The following is a 27,207-nucleotide window of genomic DNA, read 5'->3' on the forward strand; positions in this document are numbered from 1 at the left end:
GGCTCTGTAACATTGACAATTTTAGTCTTTTGTGTGTTTGTGTGTGTGTTAAGCAATATCCTGCTCTTCCGCCAAATTTGGCATGAATCCCTCCTCAATACCAAGGAGAATTAATGTCTTTCAGTATTGGCATAATCAAGACACAAAGAGCCTGCCTGATGTGTATATATTTGTTGTTACAAATAAATGCAATGATTATGGGGTCATTAGTTTGGCGTCTTTAGTAATGAAGGGTTTTAATTGCCTCTAGTTTCAGGGAATTAATTAAGCCCTTCCATTATGCATATTACTCGAATAATAATTGGTTACTTGCATACAAGCTTTGTGACTTCACGGAAGTCAATTAGGTCTTTCGCTGCAAGCTTGTCAAGTACATTTCTACGCAATGTCTAGATATAAAGTGTTTCTGAAGGGTCTGATAATGCTATTTTGTGTAGCTTTCAAACTTACCCACAAACGTCGGACTGTATCGCAGTTGAGGCTTTTAGATCTCTCGTCACGGACACTGAGGGATTTTAAAGGAGTCCGAGTTAATTCTGCAGACTGGATAGAGACTGAGCGGCAAAGACAGCTTTTTCTTTGACTTGGATGTTGTTCACAGCACTGAAAACAGTAATAGAGATGGACTGTCTTGTGCATGGTGAAGGACTTCTTCCAAGAGGTTGCTGTCACAGAAATATTAGTCTCCACTAAACCTAGAATTGAGATGCATTTGTAACACAAACCAGGGGCTGCAAAGGCTTCGAGGACAAGGGTGGAATACAGGCAAGTTTCAAGGAAGAGGGTGATAGCCTTAAAAGCAACACTATTATTAAAATTTCACGAGCGGTTGCAAAATGTGTTAAAAAGAGAATGTGTTTGTTCCTAGTTGTAACTCTTTCAGTTCCCTTCCCCCCTAGCGGGCGAAAGGAGAAGGTAGGCGAATGGGGTTGAGAGGGATAATAAAATCAGCCATGATTGAATGGTAGAACATACTCAATGGGCTGAATGGCTTAATACTGCTCCTATAGTGACATTCTTGAGTAAGTTCAAAATATTCAAAGTAACTGTATTATCAAAGTACATATATACCACCATATACAACTCTGATTCATTTTCTTGAGGGCATTCACAGTAAATATAAAGAAACACACAAAGACAAACAACCAATGTCAAAAGAAGGAATATGTGCCAAAGACAAAAATAAATAAATGTGTGCATGCATGTATGTATGTACGTGTTCAACGATGTCTGCCTGACTCTGACCATTCTTCCTCTCTTCTAACTGTTACTATCAGGTGGGAAGTGCAAGGGTCTTGGGTCCCACACCACCAGGTTCAGGAGCAGTCGTTGCCCTATAGCCATCGGGCTTCGCTCGCCTCAGTGCTGGGCGTGCTCTGCATTGTGAACTCATTCTCAGGGACTCTGCAGTTCATGTTCCATGTGTTTCTGTTCACCTTTTTTAAAATATCTGCATGATTTGTTCCCTTTTGCAACTTAGATATGTGGTGGTCTTGTGTATGTTCTTTCATGAATTCAACTGTGTTTCTTTGTTTTGTGAGTGCCTGATAGAAGATGAATCTCAATGTTGTGTATGACATAAATACTTTGGTATTAAATTTAAACTTTGAACTTTGAAATATTAAATATGAGTTGTAGAGTCCCTGAAAGTGAGTCCCTAGGTTGTGTTGTGGTGAGTGAAGTTATCCACGCTGGTTCAGGAACTTGATGGTTGTAGGGTAATAACTGTTCCAGAAGCCTGTACCTCATTCCCGATGGCAGCAGTTAGTAGAGAGCATGGCCTGGGTGGTGGGGGTCCTTGATGAGGGATGCTGCTTTCTCGTGGCAGCGCTCTGTGTAGATGTGCTCAATGCTGGCGAGGGCTTTAGCCGTGATGGACTGGGCCATATCCACCACTTTCTGTAGGCTTTTCTATTCAAGGGCATTGGTGTTCCCATATTTGGCCAAGATGCAACCAGTCAAATAATAACAATAATAATAAATAAATAGTAAATAAATAAGACTGAGAACATGACTTGTAGAGTCCTTGAAAGTGAGTCCATAGCCATGTGTGCTGATGGAGATCACGGAGGAGATGTTGTTGCCAGTCTGAACTGACCTGGATCTGCAAGTGAGGAAATCGAGGATCCAGTTGCACAAGGACGTATTGGGCCAAGGTCTTGGAGGTTAGTGAATAGTTTTGAGACATGCTTTCAGACACTAATTCCTCTTGGGTTTTGTCAGCAAAGTCCCTGTGATATTTTGTCCAATAGGGATCCTTATGTGTTAATCAGGAGAATGAATACAACAGACTGCAGAATGACAAAGAACAGCACAGCTAATTAACTCCGCCTATGTAACACTAAACAGGATTTAGATAGTGTAAACCTAAAGCTTCCCACCCGCTCTAATTTCCCCCTTCTCTCCCCTCTGATGGATTTTGTGCCAAGCAGAGCCAGTATCCTGATAATCATTTATATTTTCCACAGTGCACAATAACTACAACATCAAATAAATGGCAATCAGTTTTCCTCAATTCTGTAAAATAAAAAAAGCTGAAAGGAAATAAAATGCTATAATACATCACAACAGAATAATAATTTTGGATAAATGACTCTTTTATGTTTTTCCAAATTCAGGAACATTTATTACCCGTCAAACATTGCCCTCCAGAACCAGCATGAATAACAACCTCACCCACCCGAACTCTGAACTGTGTGCTTAGCTACCTGCTCTACTTCTTTATACCCGTGACTGAGTAGCCATGTATAGCTTCAATGTCATATTTACATTTGTTGATGACACCACTGATCTTGGCCAAATCAAAGATGGTGACGACCTTTACAAATTTATGTTCTCAATATTATTTGTTTGTATTGCATATTTTGTCTTCTTTTGCCCTTTGGTTGTTTGTCAGTCTTTGTGTATAGTTTTACATAAATTCTCTTTGTCTTCCTGTAAGTGCCTGTGAGAAAATTCATCTGTAGGTAGTATATAGTGACATGTACTGTACATACTTTGTTAATAAATTTACATTGACTGGAAATAATGAATCCCACAGGGCATAGCTTTAAGGTGAGATGAGAAAGATTTTTAAGGAGATTTGCAGAATGTTTTTTTTACCCAAAGTGGTAAGTGCCTGAAAAACACTGCCTGCGGTGGTTGTGGAAGCTGTAGTAACAGTGACATTCAATAGGCTTTTAGATAAACACATTAATATACAGGGAATAGAGGGGTGTGTATCATGTGCAGGTAGAAAGTGTTAATTTAATTTGGGATCATGGTTGGCACAGATTTATACACCCTATCCTTGTTATATGCGGGGGATATGTTCCTCGCAGTTGATGCAAAGTATGGAAAACGCATAATGTGAATAATTATTTAAATGGGGAAAATAGGGATACGTCCTGGAGGGCTTCTTAAATGTTTTATCTGTAATTTATTCACATTTTCATACCAATACGATTGGTACGAAAATGTGAATAAATAACAACAAAATGATTAGCAAACCAATCTTCAAAGATTTGACCAGTGACCCATGCTTTCTTGTTAGCTGCCCAGTGGACAGGAAGCATATTCTTACTCAAACCCTTAAGAACACGGGGGTTTAGTGAATGGTAAACTAAGAGAGGCTTCATATTACAGTCTCCTTCGACATTGGAACACATAAGCTTTGCACTGTTGTAACTATATGTTATAATTATGTGGTTTTTGTCAGTTTTTCAGTCTTGGTTTGTCTTGTGTTTCTGTGATATCATTCTGGAGGAACATTGTATCATTTCTTAATGCATGCATTACTAAATGACAATAAAAGAGGACTGCGTGTCCTCATAATCTAATCTAATCTAAAAAAGCAGAGTCAACCTATCCTTTGCTGCCTTGAAACCTGACGCAGTCTTTTCATCCTTACTTATGTAAGTGCGTTTCGGCATACGCTTCCAAAAAAGCCCGGTCTCGTCTGCATTAAACACCTGCTTTGGTGTGATGCCTAACTCAGCTATCACAGCCCACAACTGCACAGGATAACATTCAGCAGTTTCGTGGTCAGCACTGGCTTGCTCACCACGCACAGCTAAGTTGTGAAGTCTGTGACGATTAACAAACTTAGAAAACCATCCCCTACTTGCATTAAAGCTCACAATATCACTTGACACTCCCTCACTAGCCTCTGAACAAAGGCGACCATAAATTTCCAAAGCTTTCACACGGAGATGATTGGAGCTGAGTGTTGTTTTTTTTCTTTGTTTCGTGCTCAATGTACAAACTCAACATTTTCTCCATTTTTGGCATAATCGGGTTATGCACTTTGGTAACATTCTTTGAAGACACTTGTGATGAATTAATCAATTCACTTTTTATTTTCTCAGCATTTTTCTGTATGTTTCTGATCGTGGACTCACCCAGGCCGAAGTAGCGTCCCAGAGCTGTGTTACCTTCACCTGACACGGCCCTGTTTATAATTTCCAACTTTTTTTCCAAGTGTTAAAGCGGTTCTCTGCCGCTTGGCTGATGGCCCAGGACTTGACATAGGATGCTTAGGAGGCATTGTTAAATATTTCAAGCACAAAATCAGTGCACAGTAGGTAATAACAACAAAAGTTTAAGAGCACAAGATCGCACATCCACAAACTGCCAAAACCAATGCGAGACTGGTGGGAGTTGAGACTGAGGCGTGCGCACGTGACTTGTATTGGCGGGAAAGCGGTGCTTCTCGTCCCAACAGCCTTGCATAACTGTGAGTTTTGGACGCATATAAGGAGAAGTTAGTAGAAATAGGTTCGACGCATAACTGTGAACCTGCATTGTCGGAAGACGCATATAATGAGGATAGGGTGTACAGTATGTGCACTTAGTAGTTACTTTATTGGTTACCTCCTGTACCTAATAAAGTGGCCACTGAGTGTATTTTGTTGCCTTCTACTGCCGTAGCCCATCCATTTCAAGGTTCAACATGTTGTGCATTCAGAGTTCAAACTTCAAAGTACATTTATTTTCAAAGTATCTATACATTATACAACCTTGAGGTTCATCTCAAGCCACTCTTCTGCACACTACCGGTGTTACACATAGTTATTTGAGTTATGACACCTTTCTGTCAGCTTGAACCAGTCTGGCCTTTCTCCTCTGATCTTTCTCGTTAACGAGGTGGTTCCACCCACATAACTGCCACTCACTGGATATTATTTTTGTTTTTCGCACCATTCTCTATAAACCCTAGATACGATTGTGCATGAAAATCCCAGGAGACCAGCGGTGTCTGAGAAACTCAAACCACCCCATCTGGCACCAACAGTCATTCCACAGTCAAAGTCACTTAGAATCAGAATCAGGTTTATTATCACCAGCATGTGAAATTTGTCAAATTAGCAGCAGCAGTTCAATGCAATACATAATATAGAAAAAATAAATCAATCAATAAATAAATCAATTGCAGTATATGTGTATTGAATACATTAAAATCATGCAGAAACAGAAATCGTATATATAAAAAGTGAGGTAGTGTTCACAGGTTCAATGTCCATTTAGGAATCTGATGGCAGAGGGGAAGAAGCTGTTCCTGAATCACTGAGTATGTGTTCAGGCTTCTGTACCTCCTACCTGATGGTAACAGTGAGAAGAGTGCATGCCCTGGGTGCTGGGGATCCTTAGTAATGGACGCTGCCTTTCTGAGACACCTTAGATCACATTTCGTTCCCATTCTGATGTTTGGTCTGACCAACAACTGAACCTCTTGACCATGTCTGCATGGTTTTAATGCATTGAGTTGCTGCCACATGATTAGCTGATGAGATATTTGCATTAATGACCAGGTGTACCTAATAAAGTGGTCACTTAGTGTATGTACTTTGATAATAAATTTACTTTTACTTGGACTTTTGACTTTGAGTGTGTGGTTAGTGGATGGTTCAGGGGATGGGTGGACTAGAGAATAAAAGGGATTCAAGACAATTTGTACATTGTTTATTTCAATTGAGTGCTTTGTTCTCTTTGTACCAGTGCCTTGTGTTTGAAGATTCTGTGAACGGAGTGAAAGCAGCGTTGGCTGCAGGAATGCAGGTGATCCAAGTTCCTGACCCACAACTGGACCCGGAGCTAACAAAGGCAGCTACATTGGTGATCAAGTCACTAGAAGATTTTAAGCCGGAATTGTTTGGTTTGCCTGCATATGATTAGAGTCTTTAAGCCAGTTTCCAGGCACAGAATTGGGTTCTTTCTTTTCTTCTCTCTCTTGATCGCGAAAGACCATCTGTGTATTCTGTTCCATTGAATACTGCCACCTTACGTTTACAAAACCCAGCTGAAAGTAAAAGCTGTATTCAGACCCCCAACAGTGAACTGAAGATGATCTCTGCATCTCCAGTGGGATCCAAGCCTTTATCCCACTTTGGTTCCTATAAAACAGAAGCAGCCAATTCATTTTGGTGAGGAAGCTATCATAACTCTGGAGCTGTGGTTGTAGATTAAAAGAGTTAAATAGGACAGGATAGAGGTTCAGCCCATGATGTTGTGCTAACCTCTATAAACCCACTCCATGATCAATTTAACCCTTTCCTCCTACACTGGCCCTAAACCTTCATTTTTCCGATATAGAGTTATGGAGTTTTACAGCACAGGGATAGGTCATTCAGCCCATCTATTATCTGCCTAGTCCCATTGTTTTGCACCTGGACCTCAATTCCTTGATCAGTAAGGGCCTCAGAGGGCAGGTGAATGGGGTTGAGAGGGCTAATAAAACAGTCGTGACAGAATGGTGGAGCAGACTCGATGGTCTGAGTTTCCTAGTTCTGCTCCTAGGCCTTATGGTCTCCATACCTTTCCCATCCATGCACCTTTCTGTTAGCTAGTCACATGTCCTTCACCGCTGCTGGCGACTAGGCCACCAACGGCAGCCTGCCAGAGTCCTGTCTTGGACCAGTCTTTCAAGTTGTCCCCCAGGTGTTCCATGTTCCAATGGTGATGGCTGTGGATGATAGAAGGTTGATCAGCCCCGTTAATTGGCCTTAGAAGAATTTGTTTTGCAATACTTCTGTTCATGAATTGAAAGTAATGCCTTTTGCTGCTCTGGCCCTTCCATTTTTAGCTGTGTCTGACTGTGTTAAATTCTGCATAGTAGAGCACTAATGGTGAGTGTGTTCTGTCGATTCGTTAATGTTTTGTTTGTGATAGTTCACTCATACCTTTAAATCTGATTGAAAGGGTCATCTTGATGAAGGTCCTCACCTGAAATGTCACCTTCTCATTCCTCTCCACAGATGCTGCCTGACCTGCTGTGTTCCTCCAGTACTTTTGTTTTATTGGAAGTTAAAATGTTCTGTGAGATAGATTACTTGTTAATAGTGAGGGCACCACGGTAGTGTTGTGGTTAGCGTGACATTATTACAGCTCATTGTGTTGGAGTTTGGAGTTCAGTTCTGGCACCATCTGTAAGGTGTTTGTACATTCTCCCTGTGAACCCGGTGGGTTTCCTCCCACTGTCTAAAAGCTACGGTTAGTAGGTTCATTGGTCATTGTAAATTGTCCTGCTAAATAGGTGGATTGTTGGGCTGTGCAGCTCGTTTGGGCTGGAAAGGTCTGTTCCATGCTGTATCTCTAAATAAAGTAAAATAAAGATAACAGCATATGATAATCAATGCTCATCTAAGAGCAGAGATTTTCTAAAGTAGTATAGAGATCGATCAGTTATCTCACGGTTATCAGAATAAGGGATGGTGCAAGTCACAGGCACGTTGTTTTATCAACGTCGCAAGATCAAATACTTTTCAAGTGGTTACCAACAGTTGTGTCATTGTTTTTTCTCTCTTGTGTGTGCCCTTCCGGGGCCTCCTGCTGCCTTGGTGACATGTTATGGAAACAGCAAGTGCTGGAGAAGTCAGCAGGTGAGGCAGCAACCCTGCAGAGAAACAATTCAGGTCGATAATCTTCCATCAGAAGCCCTGACTCGCTGAATGTCTACAGCATTTACTGGTTCTATTTCAAGTTTCCGGCACCTGCGCTTTGTTGTTTGTGACGTGTTTAGCGCAGTTTGACGGGGCCAGGGCACTCTGCAGAGTGGTTGTAGAGCAGATTACTCATGGGGAGAATAAAGCTATGCTTATGTTATTCACAGTAACAAAATGCTGGAGGGATTCAGCTGATCATGAAAATGAATAAAGAGTCGGTGTTTTGGGCCAAGACCCTTCATCAGGACTGAAAAGGAAGGGGAAAGAAGCCAGATTAAGAAGGTGGGAGGAGGAGGAGGAGGAGATGGGCTGAAGTAAGAAGCTGGGAGGTGATAGGTGGAAAAGGTAAAGGGCTGGAGAAAAAGGAAACAGATTTATTTACTTATTTATTTATTGAGATACAGCAGTGAATAGGCCCTTTCAGCTCTTCAAGCCACACCGCCCAGCAATCTCTCGATTTACTCCTAGCCTAATCACGGGACAACCTACAGTGACAAATTAACCTACCAACCGGTACGTGTTTGGACTGTGGGAGGAAACCGGAGCAGCTGGATGAGAACGTACAAACTCCTTACAGTCAGTTGCAGAAATTGAACCTGTTCTGTAAAATGCAATGCTAGCCACTATGCTTCCATGCCACCTGATAGGAGAGGAGATTGGACCATTGGGTGATATCCATATTTTTAATGAATATATTATCATATTTCCCTTTGTGACTTCATTGCTGTAAAAAACCCAACTCATTGACTTAAATAAAAGTTTTTAAAAACTGCAGATGCTGGACAACTGAAATAAAACTGAAGTGCTGGAAATACTCGACGGGTCAGACAGCATCTGTGGCACGAGAAACAGTTCATGTTTCAGCAGAAGTTCTGTTTCTTTTTTCCTATGGAGTCAGAAGGTTGAGTGAAAAATACCTCAAAATATATCACTCAAGTGATGAAGAGAAAATATGCACTGTATGTGAATTTTTTCACCGAATCTTGAATGTGGACAGGTTGCACTTGCAAATAAGTACTCAGGGCAACTCCCAGTACATATGGACCTATTGCTGTTTACTTGTCCAATGCTGCTATATTATAAAAACACCCATTTTCTGTTATGAATAGATCATTATAACGGACAAAACATTTATTTTCACTAATATTTGAGAAGTAAACCTAACTCTTAGGGATGTTCAGGTACAAGGACGCAGTACAGTAGGTGGTAAGCAGCCGGAGAAGGTTGCTCAGAATTCGAGGCTCATCACAGATATTACTGGATTGCAAACTCTCCGTCTATTCTATCTATTTACGATTATGAAATTAACTGTTTAAAATGTTAATGTTCTAAAGGTTATAAATTATGAAATTTATTAGTAACTATTACAGTTATCTTAACTTGTGGCAATGTCCTGTGTCATAAATACCGATGGATTAAATCCATTACACCTTTTCGAGATGCTTTCAAACAACAGTTCTTTTACACATTTTCTCTCAATTTGTTATATCTTTTTGTATCTCTGCCTGTGAAGACAGTTATTTGGTACAATCCATTAATAATTAAATATGACAATGTCTTTAAAACAACATTTTAAATAGTGTTGACGATATTCTTTGTTACACTTACATTTCTGAGATAATAAGTCTTGAGTCACCTGTCTGCATTGAAACTGGTTGTTTTGTTTTGAGAAGAGCGACCTTATATTTCATTTAAAGATAGAGGCAGAAATACTGTACAAATTAACATTTGAATTTAGAAAATATTCATAGAGATATACAGCATGGAAACAGGCCCTTAGGCCCAACTGGTCCATGCAGCCCTAAATGCCCTATCCAAGCTGATCCGATATTAGATTAGATTAGATTCAACTTTATTGTCATTGTGCCAAGTACAGATACAAAGCCAATGAAATGCAGTTAGCATCTAACCAGAAATGCAAAGAATAGTGTTATTTACAAAATAACTGCGAATAAAAAGTACAAATGTTTGTAAGTGCTACAGCACACAAATATAAAAGTACTGAGACAGTACAATATAGGTGCAATACTGCTTAGCGCTGTGATGTGAGGTTCAACAGGGTCACAGCCTCAGGGAAGAAGCTCTTCCTGTGCCTGCTGGTGCGGGAGCAGAGGCTCCTGTAGCGCCTACCGGATGGGAGGAGAGTAAAAGGTCCATGGTTAGGGTGAGATGCATCCTTGATAATGCTTTTCGCCCTGCCCAGGCAGCGTTTATGGTAGATGTTCTCAATGGTGGGCAATTGGGTGCCGATAATCTGCTGGGCAGTTTTCACCACCCGCTGGAGTGCTTTGCGCTCCGATACAGGACAATTGCCATACCACACTGAGATGCAGTTGGTGAGTATGCTCTCAATGGTACAGCGGTAAAAGTCCGTCAGTATCCTGGGACAGAGGTGAGCTTTCTTGATGCTCCGCAGGAAATAAAGGCGCTGGTGCGCCTTTTTGATCAGGATGGAGGCGTTCGGTAACCAGGTGAGATCCTGGGAAATGTGGACACAAAGGAATTTGAAGCTTGATACACGCTCCACTACAGCTCTATTGATGTCGATGGGAACATGAGTGTGGCTCCTAGCATGCCTGAAGTCCACAATGATCTCCTTGGTCTTCTGGGTGTTGACGGCCAGGTTGTTGTCGGCACACCACTCGGCCAGGTGCTGGACCTCATCCCTGTAGGCCGTCTCGTCATCCCCTCTGATCAGTCCAACCACCATGGTGTCGTCTGCGAACTTGATTATGAAGCATTTGACTCAGAACCTTCTAAAGCAGGGTTTCCCAACCTGGGGTCCACGAACCCTTGCTTAATGGTGTTGGTCCATGGATAAAGAAAGGTTGGGAACACCTGTTCTAAAACCTTTCACTCCGTGGAACCTGTCCACACACATGCCAGCCGTTGTTAAAAAAAAATGTTGTTTCTCAAATTCCTAATAAATCTTTCCCTTCTTACCTTAAATGTGTGCCTTCTAGTTGATTCCCCAACCCTGGGAAAAGACTGAGTGCATTCACACCATCTATGCCCCTTATGATTTTACACACCTGTACAAGATCTCTCAGTCTCCTACGCTTCAAGAAATAAATCTGTAGCCTGTGCAGTCTCTCCCTATAACTCAGTCCCTCAAGTCCTGGTGGCATCCAAGAGTCAGGTTCTCAATGCATGGACACCGTGCAAATTTATTCATCAGGGAGACATTGATGAATTGCGCTCAGAAGGAAATAAAGATTCAAGATCGAGATTCAAGATTGTTTAATGTCATTTCCAGTACACAGTGTAAAGGAGAATGAAATAATTGTTACCGTGGATGCGATGCAGCATGAAAAATCATAATAAGATGAATTATGGTCTAACACAATGATGAAAAAATACACAATAAGTATAAGTACATAAGACAGCTTACCGGGTCGTGGGTCCCTTGGTCAAATGAATGAATTCATTCTTAACAACCATTTTACATCAGCCTATGCTTCCCTTCATTGAAATATGAGCACTTAAATCCAGATTATACATCCTGAAGTTGGTTATGTACTGTTAAGATAAAGATTAGTTTTATTTGTCACATGTACATGTACTTTGACTTTGAAACTTGCAGTCAAGTGCACTGGTTTCTGTCAACGACTGGCACAGACCGAGCATTGTGCCGAGGGCAGCTTGCAAATGTTGTCATGCTTCTGCTGCCAACGTAGCATACTCATAACTCACTATCCCTACGCCTTGGAGAGGAAACGGGAGCACCCGGAAGAGACCCATGCAATCACAGGGAGAATGTACAAACTTCTCCTTGAAGAAAGCAGTGGAAATTGAGCCTAGATTGGCATTGTAAGTAGATGTGCTAACCTCTACACTACAGTACGGCTCTGCCTCATGGTGAGTAGGAATTAGTTTTCCGTGTACTGATGCCTGTCTCCCATCCAATTACAGGCTCCTTCTTCTAGATTCCGCATCTTCTTACTCTGAGTTTGGTAACTGCCATAGCATTAGAAAAAAAAAAGTTGCTCAACAAGTGAGAAGGATTCGGAATAAATCACCTTTGTGGGTGGTAGAAACATTTGTTTACTCCTGTTTCCTGGTTGTGGACAGTTGCAAAGCTGCCATTTCTGACCCATAGCATTGCCCCTTAAGAAGGTGGCAGTGAGCTGCCTCCTTCAGCCTTCTGGTGAGTAGAGAGATCAAAGGTTTGGACACACACATTATAAGGGCACCATAATCATTTCCAAGTCAGGAAAGTCTGTAACTTGTAGTGGAATTTGTGGGTGGTGGTCTTCCTGCACCCGTAACCCTGGGTTTTTTTTCTTAATAAGAGGGGATGGTGTAGAGTGGATGTTTCCATTAGTGGGTAAGCCTAGGACCAGAGGGCACCACCCTCAGACTAGAAGGACATCCCTTGAGAGCAGAGTTGAGGAGGAATTTCTTTATTCAAAGGGTGGTGAATCTGTGGAATTTATTGCCACAGACAACTGAAGAAGTTCCACCTCCGGTTCCTCTTAAATATTTCACCTTTCACCCTTAACCTATGACCTTGGGTTCTAGTCTAACCAACCTCAGTGGGGGGAGCTTGCTTGCATTTCCCCTGTCAATTTTTGCATATCTGCCAGCAAGGCATAGAAGAATATGGACTGAATGTGGGCGGAAACGTCAGCATGAACATGTTGGGCTTCTATACTCAATCTGTTTCTCTACTCTATCTCTCTGTAAGTCTATCCATCATAGGCTCAAAGTGGCTAAGAGCGTCATGGGTGTCTTGAATGTATATCTAAGATGGCACCGGTAACTAGCAACTTTACGCGTGCTCTCCCGAGCAAACTGCCCTCTCCACTATCCTATACCCGAGAAACCCTTCTAAACCTTCAATTTGCTACATCTAGCAAGATCAACAACACCCTGGCGAAGCTACTGACCCAGCTGGAGACCACCACGCCAGAATTGCTTCTTCAACTCCGGACTGCACCTGGACCCGACCAGCAAGGCCCACCACATTCCCGGAGACCCGCGGTCTGCTACCGTGCTGGAGCGCTTGGAGACCCGGCTCATTCCGACCAGCACCTCTCCGGAGCAGACGACCACACAGAAGTGACAACGGAGACCTCAAGGTGCCGCAGACGCTTCCCCAGAGCGACCACCGTAAAGCCCCGTTGGTGGCCATCCACAGCTGCCGGAAGTGAGGCCTCCGCAACCATGACTCAGCTTAAGGACTTGTTTCAGCCAGGAGCCCGGCCATCCGGGATTAAGTGTCGGCTTCAGGGCCCGACCCAGTCGACAGCCTGGGCCCCCGGCAGTTGGAAGCGGCAGCGGAGCCTCCCCCGTCACTCGGCCCGACCTGGAGTGCCCGACGATGCGACCCGCCGATCGATCCCTGCGGGATGCGTCCACCAACCTCAAAGAGCTGACAACAACACACTGCATCAATGGAAACCTGGAAAGATGCACTATTTACCGAGGAAGCGTGGGAAAAGAGCTGAGTTGCTGGTCAGATTGAAGCTGAGGGGCTTCAGGGTCCCTGTGCCCACCATCCTACTAGCTAATGTGCAAGCCATAGAGAACAAGGTGGATGATCTTAAAGGGAGACTCACCTACCGCAGGGAGATGCAGAACTGCTGTGTATTCTGTTTCACTGAGACCTGGCTCTCCCCTGCCACCCCCGACTGTGGCATCCGACCGGAGGGATTTTCGATCCATCGGATGGACTGCACAGCATCGTCGGGCAAGACGAAGGGAGGTGGTGTCTGCCTACTGATCAACACTGGGTGGTGCTCGGACACAGTGGCACTGACAAGCTCCTGCAGTCCGGAGCTGGAACACCTGTCGGTGAAGTGTCGTCCCTACTATCTGCCATGGGAATTCACCTTGGTCATACTGACAGCGGTCTACATTCCCCCCCAGGCGGACGTGGAGTGTGCTCTGAACATACTGTATGCCAACATCAGTGAACTAGAGACCAGGTATCCGGAAGCTTTGCTCATTACAGCCGGGGACTTTAACCAGGCCAACCTCAGAAAGGCGCTGCCAAACTTATACCAACATGTCTCCTGCCCCACTAGAGGCCCGAATATACTTGACCACTGCTACACAGCAGCCAAGGATGCCTACCGTTCCGTCCCACGACCTCACTTCGGAAAATCGGACCATCAGGCCATACTCCTCCTCCCCTCTTACAAACAGAAACTGAAGCAGGAGGTCACGGTGTCAAAAGTAGTGTCGCGTTGGACGGAGGAAGCGGATGAGGTTCTCCGTGACTGCTTTGAATCGGTGGACTGGTTAGTATTCAAGGACTCAGCAGCTAACCTCGATAAGTATGCCTCAGCTGTCACAGACTTTATTTGGAAATACACGGAGGACTGTGTGTCTCGCAAAACGATCCGGGTATTCCTTAACCGGAAACCTTGGATGAATTATGGGGTCAAGTCCCTTTTAAAGGCGAGAGCTGCGGCTTTTAAGTACGGGGATACCAGTCGCTACACGGAATCCAGGCGTGAACTCCGGAAAGCCATTAAGGGCGCCAAGAGGCAATATCGAGCCAAGTTGGAAGCCCAGGCTAACCAGCGGGATGCCAGTAGACTATGGCAGGGTCTAAATGAGATCACTGGGCACAAAGAAAAGGCTGGGAATATCAATAACTATGGCGCTTCTCTTCCTGATGAACTTAACGTATTCTACGCAAGATTCGAACAGAAGAGGAGCGTCCCGCTCCATCCGGATGAACCGGACCTGGTGGCATCGAGATTCATCATCACCGAGGAGGACGTTAGAAGGGTCTTCCTGAAGATAAATCCAAGGAAGGCAACAGGCCCAGATGGCGTCCCGTGATGGGTTCACCGGGCCTGTACAAGTGAGCTAGCTGGATTGTTTGCTGACATCTTCAACTGCTCCTTGCTTCAGTCTAAGATCCCCTGGTGTTTTAAGAAGGCAACGATAATCCCAGTGCCGAAGAAGAGCAAGGTGGCATGCCTGAATGACTATCGACCTGTGGCTCTGACATCAATTCCTATGAAGTGCTTCGAGAGATTGGTTATGGCACACATCAACCACAGCCTACCGGTCAACCTCGAAGCTTTGCAATTCGCCGACCGGAGCAACAGGTCAACGGCAGATGCCATCTCTCTGGCCCTACATTCCTGCATAGAACACCTGGAGAATAAAGATGCATACGTAAGGCTCCTTTTCATTGAATACAGCTCTGCCTTTAATACCATCGTTCCAAATAAACTGATTCCTAAGCTCCAGAACCTGGGCCTTTGCACTCAGATCTGTAGCTGGATCTTCAACTTCCTCACAGACAGGACCCAGGCTGTAAAAATAGGGGACAAGCTCTCCTCTACAATCACTCTGAGCACCGGTGCCCCACAAGGCTGTGTACTCAGCCCCCTGCTGTACTCACTGTACACCCATGATTGTGTAGCCAAGTTTCCATCAAACTCAATATATAAGTTCGCTGATGACACAACAATTGTAGGCTGTAGCTCAGGTAATGATGAGTTTGAGTACAGAGAGGAAATTAAGAACCTGGTGACATGGTGCAAAGACAATAACCTATCCCTCAATGTCAGCGACACAAAGGAACTAGTTGTTGACTTCAGAAGGAGTAGCAGACCGCACGACCCAATTTACATCGGTGGTGCGCAAGTGGAACAGGCCAAAAGCTTTAAGTTACACACATAAAAGTTGCTTCAATTTCCAGCATCTGCAGAATTCCTGTTGTTTGCGTTTTTAAAAGCTTTAAGTTCCTCGGGGTCAATATCACAAATGACCTGACTTGGTCCAATCAAGCAGAGTTCACTGCCAAGAAGGCCCACCAGCGCCTTTACTTCCCGAGAAAACTAAAGAAATTTGGCCTGTCCTCTAAAACCCTCACTAATTTTTATAGATGCACCGTAGAAAGCATTCTTCTAGGGTGCATCACAACCTGGTATGGAAGTTGTCCTGTCCAAGACCGAAAGAAGCTGCAGAAGATAGTGAACACAGCCCAACACATCACACAAACCAACCTTCCGTCCTTGGACTCACTTTACACCGCACGCTGTCGGAGCAGTGCTGCCAGGGTAATCAAGGACACGACCCACCCAGCCAACACACTTTTCGTCCCTCTTCCCTCCGGGAGAAGGTTCAGGAGGTTGAAGACTCGTACGGCCGGATTTGGGAACAGCTTCTTTCCAACTGTGATAAGACTGCCGAACAGATCCTGACCCAGATCTGGGCCGTACCCTCCAAACATCCAGACCTGCCTCTTGGTTTTTTTTTTGCACTACCTTACTTTCCATTTTTCTAATTTCTATTTATGATTTATAATTTCAATTTTTAATATTGACTAATTTTAACTATTTTTAATATTTAATATTTGTAATCCAGGGAGCGGGAAGCACAGAATCGAATATCGCTGTGATGATTGTATGTTCTAGTATCAATTGTTTGGCGACAATAAAGTATAAAGTATGGGAAGGAGAAAGTCAAAATAAGGGAGGTTTAATGGGGCACAAACAAAGTTCAAAGTACTTACATGTCACCTTAAACAATCCTGAGATTCAATTTCTTGCGGGCTTGCAAACACAATAGAATCAATGAAAAGTCACGCAAAAACAAAGACTGACAAACAACCAATGTGCAAAAGAAGACAAACTGTGCAAATATATAAATAAAAACATGAGATGTGGAGTCCTTGAAAGTGAGTCCATAGATTGTGGAATCAGTTCAATGTTGAGGTGAGTGAAATGATCCACGCTGGTTGAAGGGGTAATAACTGTTCCTGAACCTGGTGGTGTGGAGCCCCTAAGGTTATTCCTGTTTGTAGAGCTTGGGAAAGAGACAGTAACAGGCCATGCAAGGTTAAAATGCATTGGCCTTCCTGCATTTTTCTTTTGTTTTCAGTTTTAATGAAGCGCTCTTGACCTGAGATGTCAACTCTGTTTCCCTTGACATGGGTGCTCCCGGACCTGCCGAGTGCTTGCAGCGTTTTTTTGTTTTCACTCCACAGGAAAGGCTGGTTAGCACAACCCAGTCTCCTGCTATGCCCGAGTCAATGCCAGCTTGGATATATAAAAAAAATTGGCTTTGAGCAGAAAGCAATGAATCACATTAAATATTTCTTCATGGTCAAATGTGGGTTTCCCAAGGATCATAAAACCTTAAGACTTACATAGCAGAAGCAAACTATTCAGCCCATCAGATTTTTTCCACCATTCAACCATGGCTGATTTATTATCCCTCTAGACCCCACTCTCCTGCCTTCTCCCTGTAACCTTTGATGCCCTTTCTAATCAAGAACCTATCAACCTCCACTTTGAACACATTTTGTTATGCGCCGTGTTGCATGTCGTAGGCAATCATGGTCTTCCCTGGACCATGGTTGTCCTTGCAAAGCTTTCTACAGGAGTAGTTTGCCCTCGCCTTCTGGGCAGTGTCTTTACAAGACGGGTAACCTCAGCCATTATCAATACTTGGTGTTAATGGTCATATAAACACGACTTGTGATGTGCACCGGCTGCTCATACGACCATCCACCACCTGCTTCCATGGCTTCATGTCACCCTGATCGGGGTGCTAAGCAAGTGCTACACCTTTCCCAAGGGTCCTGCAGGCTAGCGAGGGGAAGAAGCGCTTTACATTTCCTTTGGTAGAGATTATCTCCACCCCGCTATATATATATACACAACACACACATACATACACAATGCCTATAAAAAGTATTCACCCCCACCCCCTGTAAGTTTTCATGTTTTATTGTTTTACAAAATTGATTCACAGTAGATTTAATTCGGCTTTTTTGACACTGATCCACAGAAAAGATTCTTTCATGTCAAAGTGAAAACAAATTTCTACAAATTGGTCTAAATTTATTACAATTGTTAAACACAAATATTTGATTACATGATTACTCACCCCCCTTCAAGCCAGTATTCAGTAGATGCACCTTTGGCAGCAATTACAGCCTTGAGTCTGTGTGGATAGGTCTCTATCAGCTTTGCACATCTGGACACTACAATTATTCCCCATTCTTTACAAAACTGCTCAAGCTCTGTCAGATTACATAGGGATTGTGAGTGAACAAATCTTTTCAAGTCCAGCCACAAATTCTCAATTACATTGAGGTCCAGACTCTGACTTGGCCACTCCAGGACATTAAATTTGTTGTTTTTAAGCCATTCCTGTGTAGCTTTGGCTTTATGCTTGGGATCATTGGCTTGCTGGAAAACAAATCTTCTCCCAAGTCACAGTTCTCTTGCAGACTGCATCAGATTTTCCTCCAGAATTTCCCTGTATTTTGCTGCATTTGTTTTACCCTCTACCTTCACAAGCCTTCCAGGGCCTGCTACAGTGAAGCATCCCCACAGCATGATGTAGCCACCACCATGCTTCACGGTAGGGATGGTGTGGTTTTGCTGAGGTGCAGTGTTTGGCTTACACCACACATGGCGTTTAGTCAGATGGCCAAAAAGCTCAATTTGGGTTTCATCAGACCACAGAACCTTCTTCCAGCTGATTTCAGAATCTTCCACATGCCTTCTGGCAAATTCAAAGAATGGCCAGGATGAGAGACAGTTTTTTCCACAAGGCCGTTAGACTTTTGAACTTCCTGTTGCATTGTACTCAAAGTGTCACTGGTTAATCTGTTCAATACCTTACAATATTTAATATTAATGCACTTTAGTTCATTATTTATGTGTGATTCATATATAGTTTTTTCCGTAACTTCATAAGTTTCATGTATTATGTGTACTACTGTACTTTATACCCTGGTTCAGAGAAACGTCTCATTTCTATATACATTATATGGTTATATATGTTATATACATGTATATAGTTAAATGACAGTAAATGTTACCTGACTTGACTAATAAAGAGTATGAATACAGAAAATCTTACTTTGAATCTAAAGTGTACCATTTCGGATTTTACATTCCAGTTCAGCGCTGATAGTCGCCACAAAATGCACTTCCTGATCAGGTGAAATTGAATACAGCCATGAAATTGGCTGAATATCTTTAATTTATATGTGTTGTGTGTTCCTTTATTATTGACTGTGAAATGAAATGCATAACTAATGGTTGGGGATTATAATATTAGTTACGCTTTCTCTTGCTTTGGTGCGTTTCCTGATTCTCCCAATCTCTCACAACAATCAAGCCAAGATAAACACAAGAGATTGTTTCACCAGTCAACATCACGTCTGTTCATTTGATTTCAGGCTCATCTCCGTTCACCTCCCCCAGGTACCCCCTTCCCTTTCTCCCTCTTCTGTCAGATTCCTTCTTCACCAGCCCTTTACCTTTTCCACCAATCACCTCCCAGCTCCTGACTTCATTCCCCGCCCCCTCACCAATCCACCTTCCCCCTCAGGACTAGCAGGAGCACCTCTGAATGCACAATAATTCATCCAGTCCTGACGAAGGGCCGCAGCCCAAAAGGTCAACTGTTTACTCTTTTCCATGGATGCTGCCTAACCTGCTAAGTTCCTCCAGCATTTTGTGTGTATGTTGCTTTGGATTTCCAGCATCTGCTGAATCTCTTGTTCTCCCTCACCTGGATTCACCTATCACCTTCCAGCTTGTACTCCTTTCCCTCTCCCCAGCTTCTTATTCTGGCAGAGTCTCGGCACAAAATTTTAACTCTTTATTCCCCTCCGTAGATGCTGCCTGACCTGCTGAGTTCCTCCAGCATTTTGCGTGTGATGCTCTGGATTTCCAGCATCTGCAGAATCTCTTGTGTTTATGATTCCCTTTGGTTCTGGAGCTATCTGACCCACACCTCTCCCGTAATGGTACCTTCTGTACCTACCAGATTCCAACACTACTAGCATTGGTAAAGACGAGTGATTCTGTAGATGCTGGAAATCTTGAGCAACACACACAAAATGCTGAAAGAGCTCGTGGATGTCTTAGACCGAGGCCATTCATCAGGAGTCATGGAGCACTACAGAACAGAAATGGGCCCTTCGGCCCATCTAGGCTTCCCCTCCCCCGAGTTCATATTCTGGCTTCTTCCCCCATTGTTTACAGTCCGGATTAAGGTCTCAGTCTGAAATGTTGACTGTTTATTCTTCTCCATAGATGCTGCTGAGCTCCTCCAGGATTTTGTGCTGTTAATATTTGTCTGCTTTTATATGAGTCTCCAGCCTCTTTTCTCAACTTCCACCTCACCCACCTGCACCTCACTCCATCTATCATGCGTCAGCCTGTGCCTCCCAACTCCACCCTGCCCCTTCCCCTACCTGACTCCATAGTCCTTCCTGCCTCCTCAGTCCCCAGTCACCTACTAGTCCCTCTCTCACCTTTCCTGCTCCCTCTTTATATTGGCCATTTTCCTCTCTATTCATAGAATGATAGTGTCTTGACTCAAAATGCTGGCAATCCCTTTCTCCTCACAGATCCCGCTCGACCCGTGGACTTCCTCCAGCAGAGTATTGGCTGCCCCATATCCTTTGGTTCCATTAGCAATCAGGAGTCTGTCAGTCCCAACAACTGAGCATCCACAGGTCTCTGGATTAGATAATTCCAAGCAGGAAAACCTTAGATCTTTTATGTAAACAGCACAAGCATAAACCTGGAGGAACTCAGCAGGGCAGGCAGTCTCCGTGGAGGGAAATGGTCAGTCAATGCTACCACAGATGCTGCCTGACCTGCAGAGTTCCTCAAGCAGTTTGTGTGTGTGTTGCTCCAGATTTCCAATTTTTGCAGAATCACTTGTATTTTATTTTTGCTTAGCCTTGAATTTTCAGCACCTTTTGCAGAGAGCAAACCCTCCATTTTTTGATTCTCCAACCTGCCACCCTGGCCATTTCCTGTTCTCTCTTCTAGTCTGGAAGAAGATGCAGAATCCTGAAAGCTCGGACAATCAACTTTAAGAACAGCCTCTTCCACCCATGCACCAGCAGGGTGGTGTAGCAGTTAGCACAACACTTTACAGCGTGTCGCTTGTAAAGTCAGTGGTCAATTTCTACCACTCTCGGTAAGGGGTTTGTATGTTCCCCTATGACCAGCTGGATTTCCTCCTGGTTATCTGGTTTGGTCAGTAGGACTTCAGGAAGGAGAAGTCAAAGGAACACACACCAGGCTTCATTGAGGGTGAGCAGCTTCAAATTCCTGGGTGTCAATATCTCTGAAAATCTATCCTGGGTTCAACACATTGATGCAATTGCAAAGAAGACAGTTCAGTGACTATATTTCATCAGGAGTTTGAGGAGAATTGGTTTGTCACTAAGGACAATGAAATTTCTACGGATGTACCATGCAGAGCATTCAAACTGGTTGCATCGCCATCTGGTATGGGGTTGATGGCCATTGCCTATGATTGAAAAAAGATGCAGAGGTTTGGGGCACCACAGTAGTAAAGCGGTTCATGCCACACTATTACAGTTTGGGTTGTCAGAGTTCAACTCCAGTGCCATCTGTAAGGAGTTTGTACGTTCTGCCCAATAACTGTGTGAGATTCCTCCGGGTGCTCCGGTTTCCTCACATATTCCAAAGACGTAGCATTTCGTAGGTTAGTTAGTCATTCTACATTGCCCTGTGATTAAGCTCGGGTGAAGTAGGTGGGTTGCTGAGCAGTGTAGCTTTGTGGATTAGAAAGGCCTGTTTCTTGCTGATTCTTTAAAATAAAAAAGCAGCAGGAAGTTGCAAACTCAGCCAGCTTCATCATGGGCACTAGCCTCCCAACAATCGAAGACATCTTCAAAAGGTGATCTGTCAAAAAGGTATGAGAGATCTCTGCAACCTCCCTTCGCCTTCTGTGGGCAAGCCAATTCTGGATCCACAAAGCAAGGTCTTGCATCCCTTACCTCCTTACTTTCTGAATGAGCCTTGCGTGGGGAATCTTATCAAATGCCTTCTGAAATCAATATACACTACATCCACTGCTCAACCTTTATCAATGTGTTTTACATTCTCAAAGAATTCAATCAGACTTGGAAGGCATGATTTGCCCTTGACAAAGCCATGCTGACTGTCTCTAATCAGATTACGTCTCTCCAAATGCTTATAAATCCTGCCACTCCAGATCTGCTCCAACAGCTTGCCCACTGCTGAAGTAAAACTCACTGGTCTATGGTTCACTGTACTTCAATGTTTCAACGTACACATGACTAATAAAACTAAACTCTTTCTGTCAGACTGAAGCAATCATCTCTCTCTCATCTATTCCTGATGGTACCAAGTTCAAGTTTATTGTCATCTGACTGTATATATATATATATATAGATATATACAACAAGACAATGTTCCTCCAGATCACGGTGCACCCACAAAGCATATATCACACACAGCGTATAAAACAAGATATTACCACAAGTAAGTTAATAAAATATAATTCGAAGTGTATGTAGTGCGTAGCACAGGTAAACAGTAAGAGGCTCACTGTCATTGTGATGAGACCTTGGTGGTGACTCTCACAGTCTGAGGGAAGAAGCTCTTACCCAGTCTGGCAGTCCTCGTCCTGAGGTTCCTGTACCACCTTCCTGGCGGTAGTGGGTCAAAGAGATTGTGGGCTGGGTGGTAGGGATCCTCAACAATCCCACGGGCCCTTCATGTACAACGCTCCCAGTAAAGGTTACAGATAGTGGGGAGGAAGACCCTGGTGATCCTCTTGGTGCTTTTTACTATCCACTGTCAGGTCTTGTTGTACCACATTCTTGGACTCTGTGTCCATGTTGTATTTATTTATTACCATGTAAGCGATTTACTCTGAGTTTCATGGGGTTTAGAAGAATGTGGGGTAATCTATTTGAGACGTACAAGTTCTTGAGTAGGTCACCCTTGGGCAAGGAGTAACCCCTCCAGCCCGGATCAGGGTCATATGAGGTCGTACGAGCAGCTGGAGCAGATCACAAGCCCTGGCTATGCAGCCAATGACACAAGGCAGACAGTCTCTGAAAGGTATTGATAATGGCTGGGGGTCACCCATCTTGTAAAGACACTGCCTAGAAGAAGGCAATGGCAAACCACTTCTGTAGAAAAATTTGCCAAGAACAATCATGGTCATGGAAAGTCCATAATCACCCACATCATAGAACATGGCAGATAATGAGTGAACCAAGATACATTTAAAAGCTTGTCTTGCGTACTGTTCATACAGATCAAGTCATTACACAGTGCATTGAGCTAGAGCAAGTTAACTCAATAACAATGTGTAAAAGCCACTGAAAAAGTGCAGTGCGGGGAAATGATGAAGTATAAGATTATAGATTGTGAGGCCAAAAGTCCATCTTATTGTTCAAGAGTCTCATAACAGTGAGATAGAAGCTGGTGGTACGTGCTTTCAGGCTTTAGTATCTTCTGCCCAAGGGGAAGGGAAAGAAGAGATAATGACCAGGGTGGGAAGGATCTTTGATTATGTTGGCTGTTTACTTGAAGCAGCAGGGGACAATGGAGGGGAGGCTGGATTATTTGATGAAGATAGCTTCAATGAGCTAGGGTTTCTCTCTTTGGAGTGAAGGAGGATGAGCGGTGACTTGATAGAGGTGTATAAGATGATAGGAGGCATAGATCAAGTGGACAGCCAGAGACTTTTTCTCAGTGCAGAAATGTCTAAGATGAGGGGGTGTAATTTTAAGGTGGTTGGAGGAAAGTATAGCAGGGACGTCAGAGCTAAGTTCTTTACACAGAGAGTGGTGAGTACATGGAATGCCCTGCCAGGGGTAGTGGTAGAGTCAGATACATTATTGGCTTTTAAGAAAATCTTAGATAGGCACATGGATGATCGAAAGATGGAAGGCTACACAGGAGGGAAGGTTTAGAATCTAACTGTTAGATTCACTTTAGAATAGACTAAAATGTTGGTACAACATTGCCAGCCGAAGGGTCTGTATTGTGCTGTGGTGTTTTATGTTCTCTAGACTTGCCTGGGCTGCGCTCCCAACTATCTGCATTTCATTGCGGTCTTGCCAGACCAAGCTGTGAAGAATTCAGGTAGGATGCTGTTACCCACATGTACGAGTCTGTATAATGTTGATATAAGAGATACAATTTCAGTCTTCCTGGCACAAAAGAGATGATTTTATGAAAGCAAGACTTCCTGTGAGGAACTTAAATCCTTAGGAAACTCATATAAGCTAATTGTGAAACAGCTTCCTGTAAACATGAAGGAAAGATATATTGTACTAAATGAATCTGATTTTTCTTGTGAGAGATTTCGGGAACAAAAGCATAACTCGGTAAAATTGGCTCTCACACTTGCAATGGAATTAGCACAGTGGCAAATCAGGTAGAGCTGCTGCCTCACATCTCCAGTGAGCTGGTTCAGTCCTGACCGTAGGTGCTGTCTGTGCCGAGTTTGCACGCTTTCCCTGTGACTGTGTGTGTTTCTCTTGGCTGCTCCAGTTCCTCATCAGCCCAATCCCACCTCGAAGACATGCTAATGAATTTTTATTCATTTAGAGATACAGTGTGGAACAGGCCTTTCCGGCCCTCCGAGACATACCACCTAGCAACCTCCTGCAATCCTGATTTAACCCTAACCTATCAAAGGACAATTTACGATGGCTATGTTTTGTCACTTCCAAAACATTAAACTAATTCAAAGGAGGACAAGAGAGCCGAGAGGTGTGAGTCTTAGTTTGTTCTTTACTTAAGTCATTTTGACATAGGCAATTCATATATTTTTACATGTAACCTATAATTAATTAAATGAATATGAATGCTTAATAAAGCAATAAATTTACAGTACCGAAATATTAAATACATAAGACTCCTCCCTGCTTAGCTATGAACTCCAATTCAATATAGAATACATCTCAATTATATACACAGAATATTATATTATAGATAATACAACTACTATATAGACATCCACAGCATAGTAAATTTTTAAATTGTCCCATTCAACCCTGAAGATTTAAATGCTGTGGAGTATTTTTTACTCTGGTGGGATAACATTTTTCCTGACGGGGGTGGTCACTCTGTTTGGCCGGTGAGACTTATACCTGTGAAAGCAATCTCAGGTTCTGGGTCTCCTCCATGGTGGTTGCAAGAGTTGATTCTGGGTCTGCAGGAAATGGTTCTGACAACTCTGGCCACCTTTCTTCTCCCTTTCTCGGCTTTTCTCTTTGGATCTACTTCGATCCTTGCTTCTCCCCTGGTCTCAGTTTCTTTCTCTCTCTATCCTGCTCTTTTTCTTTCTCACGTTCCTTCTCCTTTTCAAGACTGTCTCTTCCTCGCTCACATTATTTCTCTCTATCTCTTCTCTCCTTTTCAACTTCTTGTCTTTCTTTTTCTCACCTTCTTTCTTCTTTCTAGGATGTGCATCTTGATCTTGCGAAGCTCCATTTGGTTTACAGGGGTATTCTCTTATTAATCCTTCTATGATCTAATCTCTCCTCTTGATTTCCTCATCCATGACATCATCTGTTGAATCCTCTGTTTTCATCGACTCCTTTCTCTTTTGACCTTCCATTCATCCAGCTGGGCTTTGGTCTTTGCATCTACATTTGCAAACAGCTTTTTAAGACCGTGAAACCATAAGATATAGTAGAGAATTAGGCCATTTGGCCCACCATGTTTCCTCTGTCATTTCATTATGGCTGACCTGATTTTCCTTTCAGTCCCAGTCTCCTGCCTTCTCCATGTATCGCCTCATGCCCTGATCAATCAGGAATCTATCAACCTCTGCCTTAAATATACATAAAGGCTAGCCCTCCACAGCTGTCTGTGACAAAAAATTCCACAGATTTACCAGTCTCTGGCTAAAGAAATTCCTCCTCATCTTCATTCTAAAAGGATGCCCCTCAATTCTGAGGCTGTGTCGTCTGGTCTTAGACTCTCCCACCATAGGAAACATCCCCTCCTAAATCCTCTCTATCAAGGCCTTTCACCCTTCGATAGGTTTCAATGAAGTCACCCCTCCTTCTTCTGAATTTCAGTGAATTCAGGCCCAGAGCCATCAAACGCTCTTCATATGACAAGCCATTCAATTCTGGTATCATTTTAGTGAACCTTCTTTGAACCCTCTCCAGTTTCAGCACATCCTTTCTAAGATAAGAGGCCCAAAACTGCTCATAATACCCCAAGTGAGGCCTCAACAGTGCTTTATAAAGACTCAACATTACATCCTTGCTTTTATAAACTAGTCCTCTTGAAATGGCTAACATTGCATTTGCCTTCCTCAACACAGAATCAACTTGCAAATTAACCTGTAGGGAATCCTGCACATGGACTCCCAAGTCCTTTTGCATCTCTTTTTTTTTGTATTTTCTCTCCATTTAGAAAATAGCCAACACTTTCACTTCTTCTACCAAAGTGCATGACCATACACTTCCCAACACTGTTTTCCATCTGCCACTTCTTTACCCATTCTCCTAATCTATTTAAGTCCGTCTTAGCCTCTCTACTTCCTCAAAACTACCTACCCTCCATCTATCTTCATATCATCTACAAACTTTGCAATAAAGCCATCAATTCCGTCATCCAAATCATTGACATATAACGTAAAAAAATCGGTCCCAACACAGAACTCTGTGGAACACCACTAGTCACTGGCAGCCAGTCAGGAAGGGCTCCCTTTATTCCCACTCTTTGCCTCCTGCCAATCAGCCACCACTGTATCCATGCTAGAATCTTTCCTGTAATACATTGGGCTCGTAGCTAGTTAAGCAGCCTCATATGTGGAACTTTGTCATTGGCCTTCTGAAAATCCACGCAACGTCAACTGATTCTTCATTGTCTATCCTGTTTGTTATTTCTTCAAAGAATTCCAACATATTTGTTAGGTCGGATTTTCCCTTGAGGAAACCATGCTGACTACGCCTATTTTATCATGTGCCTCCAGGTATCCTGAGAACTCATCCTTAATAATTGACTCCAACATCTTCCCAATCACTGAGGTCAAACTAAATGGCCTATAGTTTCCTTTCTTCTGTCTCTCTCCCTTCTGTGACATTTGCAATTTTCCAGTCTTCCAGAACCATTCCAGAGTCTAGTAATGCTTGAAAGATCAGTACTAATGCCTCCACAATCTCTTCAGCTACCTCTTTCAGAGTGTATGCCATCTTGGTCCAAGTGACTTAACCACCTTCACACCTTCCAGTTTCCCAAGAACCTTCTCTCTAGTTATGGTAACTTCACACACTTCACGCCCACTGTACCTGGAATTTCTGCCATACTGCTAATGTGTTCCACAGTGAAGACTGATGCAAAATACTTTTTCAGTTCCTCCGCAATTTTGTTGTCGCCTCTCTTTTACACTTTATGTATCTGAAGAAACTTTTGGTGTCCTCTTTAATATTACTGGCTAGCTTACTTTCGTATTCCATCTTTACCTTCTTAATGACTTTTTTGGTTACCTTAAATTGCTTTTTAAAATCTTCCCAATCCTTTAAATT

The 27,207-nt window shown here is 43.2% G+C and overlaps 1 protein-coding gene across 2 annotated transcripts in view; it reads left to right on the forward strand.

Moving 5' to 3' along the window:
- pudp (pseudouridine 5'-phosphatase) overlaps positions 1-27,207 on the forward strand; it is a 179,401-nt gene that overhangs the window by 96,578 nt on the left and 55,616 nt on the right. Inside the window, exon 4 of one of the 2 annotated variants that reach the window (XM_072262630.1) lies at positions 5,977-9,478. The exons of the other annotated variant lie outside the window; for it this stretch is intronic. Coding sequence (XP_072118731.1) covers positions 5,977-6,153 — 177 coding nt within the window. The 3' untranslated portion in view covers positions 6,154-9,478. Of the gene's footprint in view, positions 1-5,976; positions 9,479-27,207 lie in introns of those variants that run through there. 2 annotated transcript variants of the gene reach the window in all.

The sequence above is a fragment of the Mobula birostris genome, chromosome 7 (genome assembly GCF_030028105.1).
Source record: "Mobula birostris isolate sMobBir1 chromosome 7, sMobBir1.hap1, whole genome shotgun sequence".
Classification (NCBI taxonomy): Eukaryota; Metazoa; Chordata; class Chondrichthyes; order Myliobatiformes; family Myliobatidae; genus Mobula; species Mobula birostris.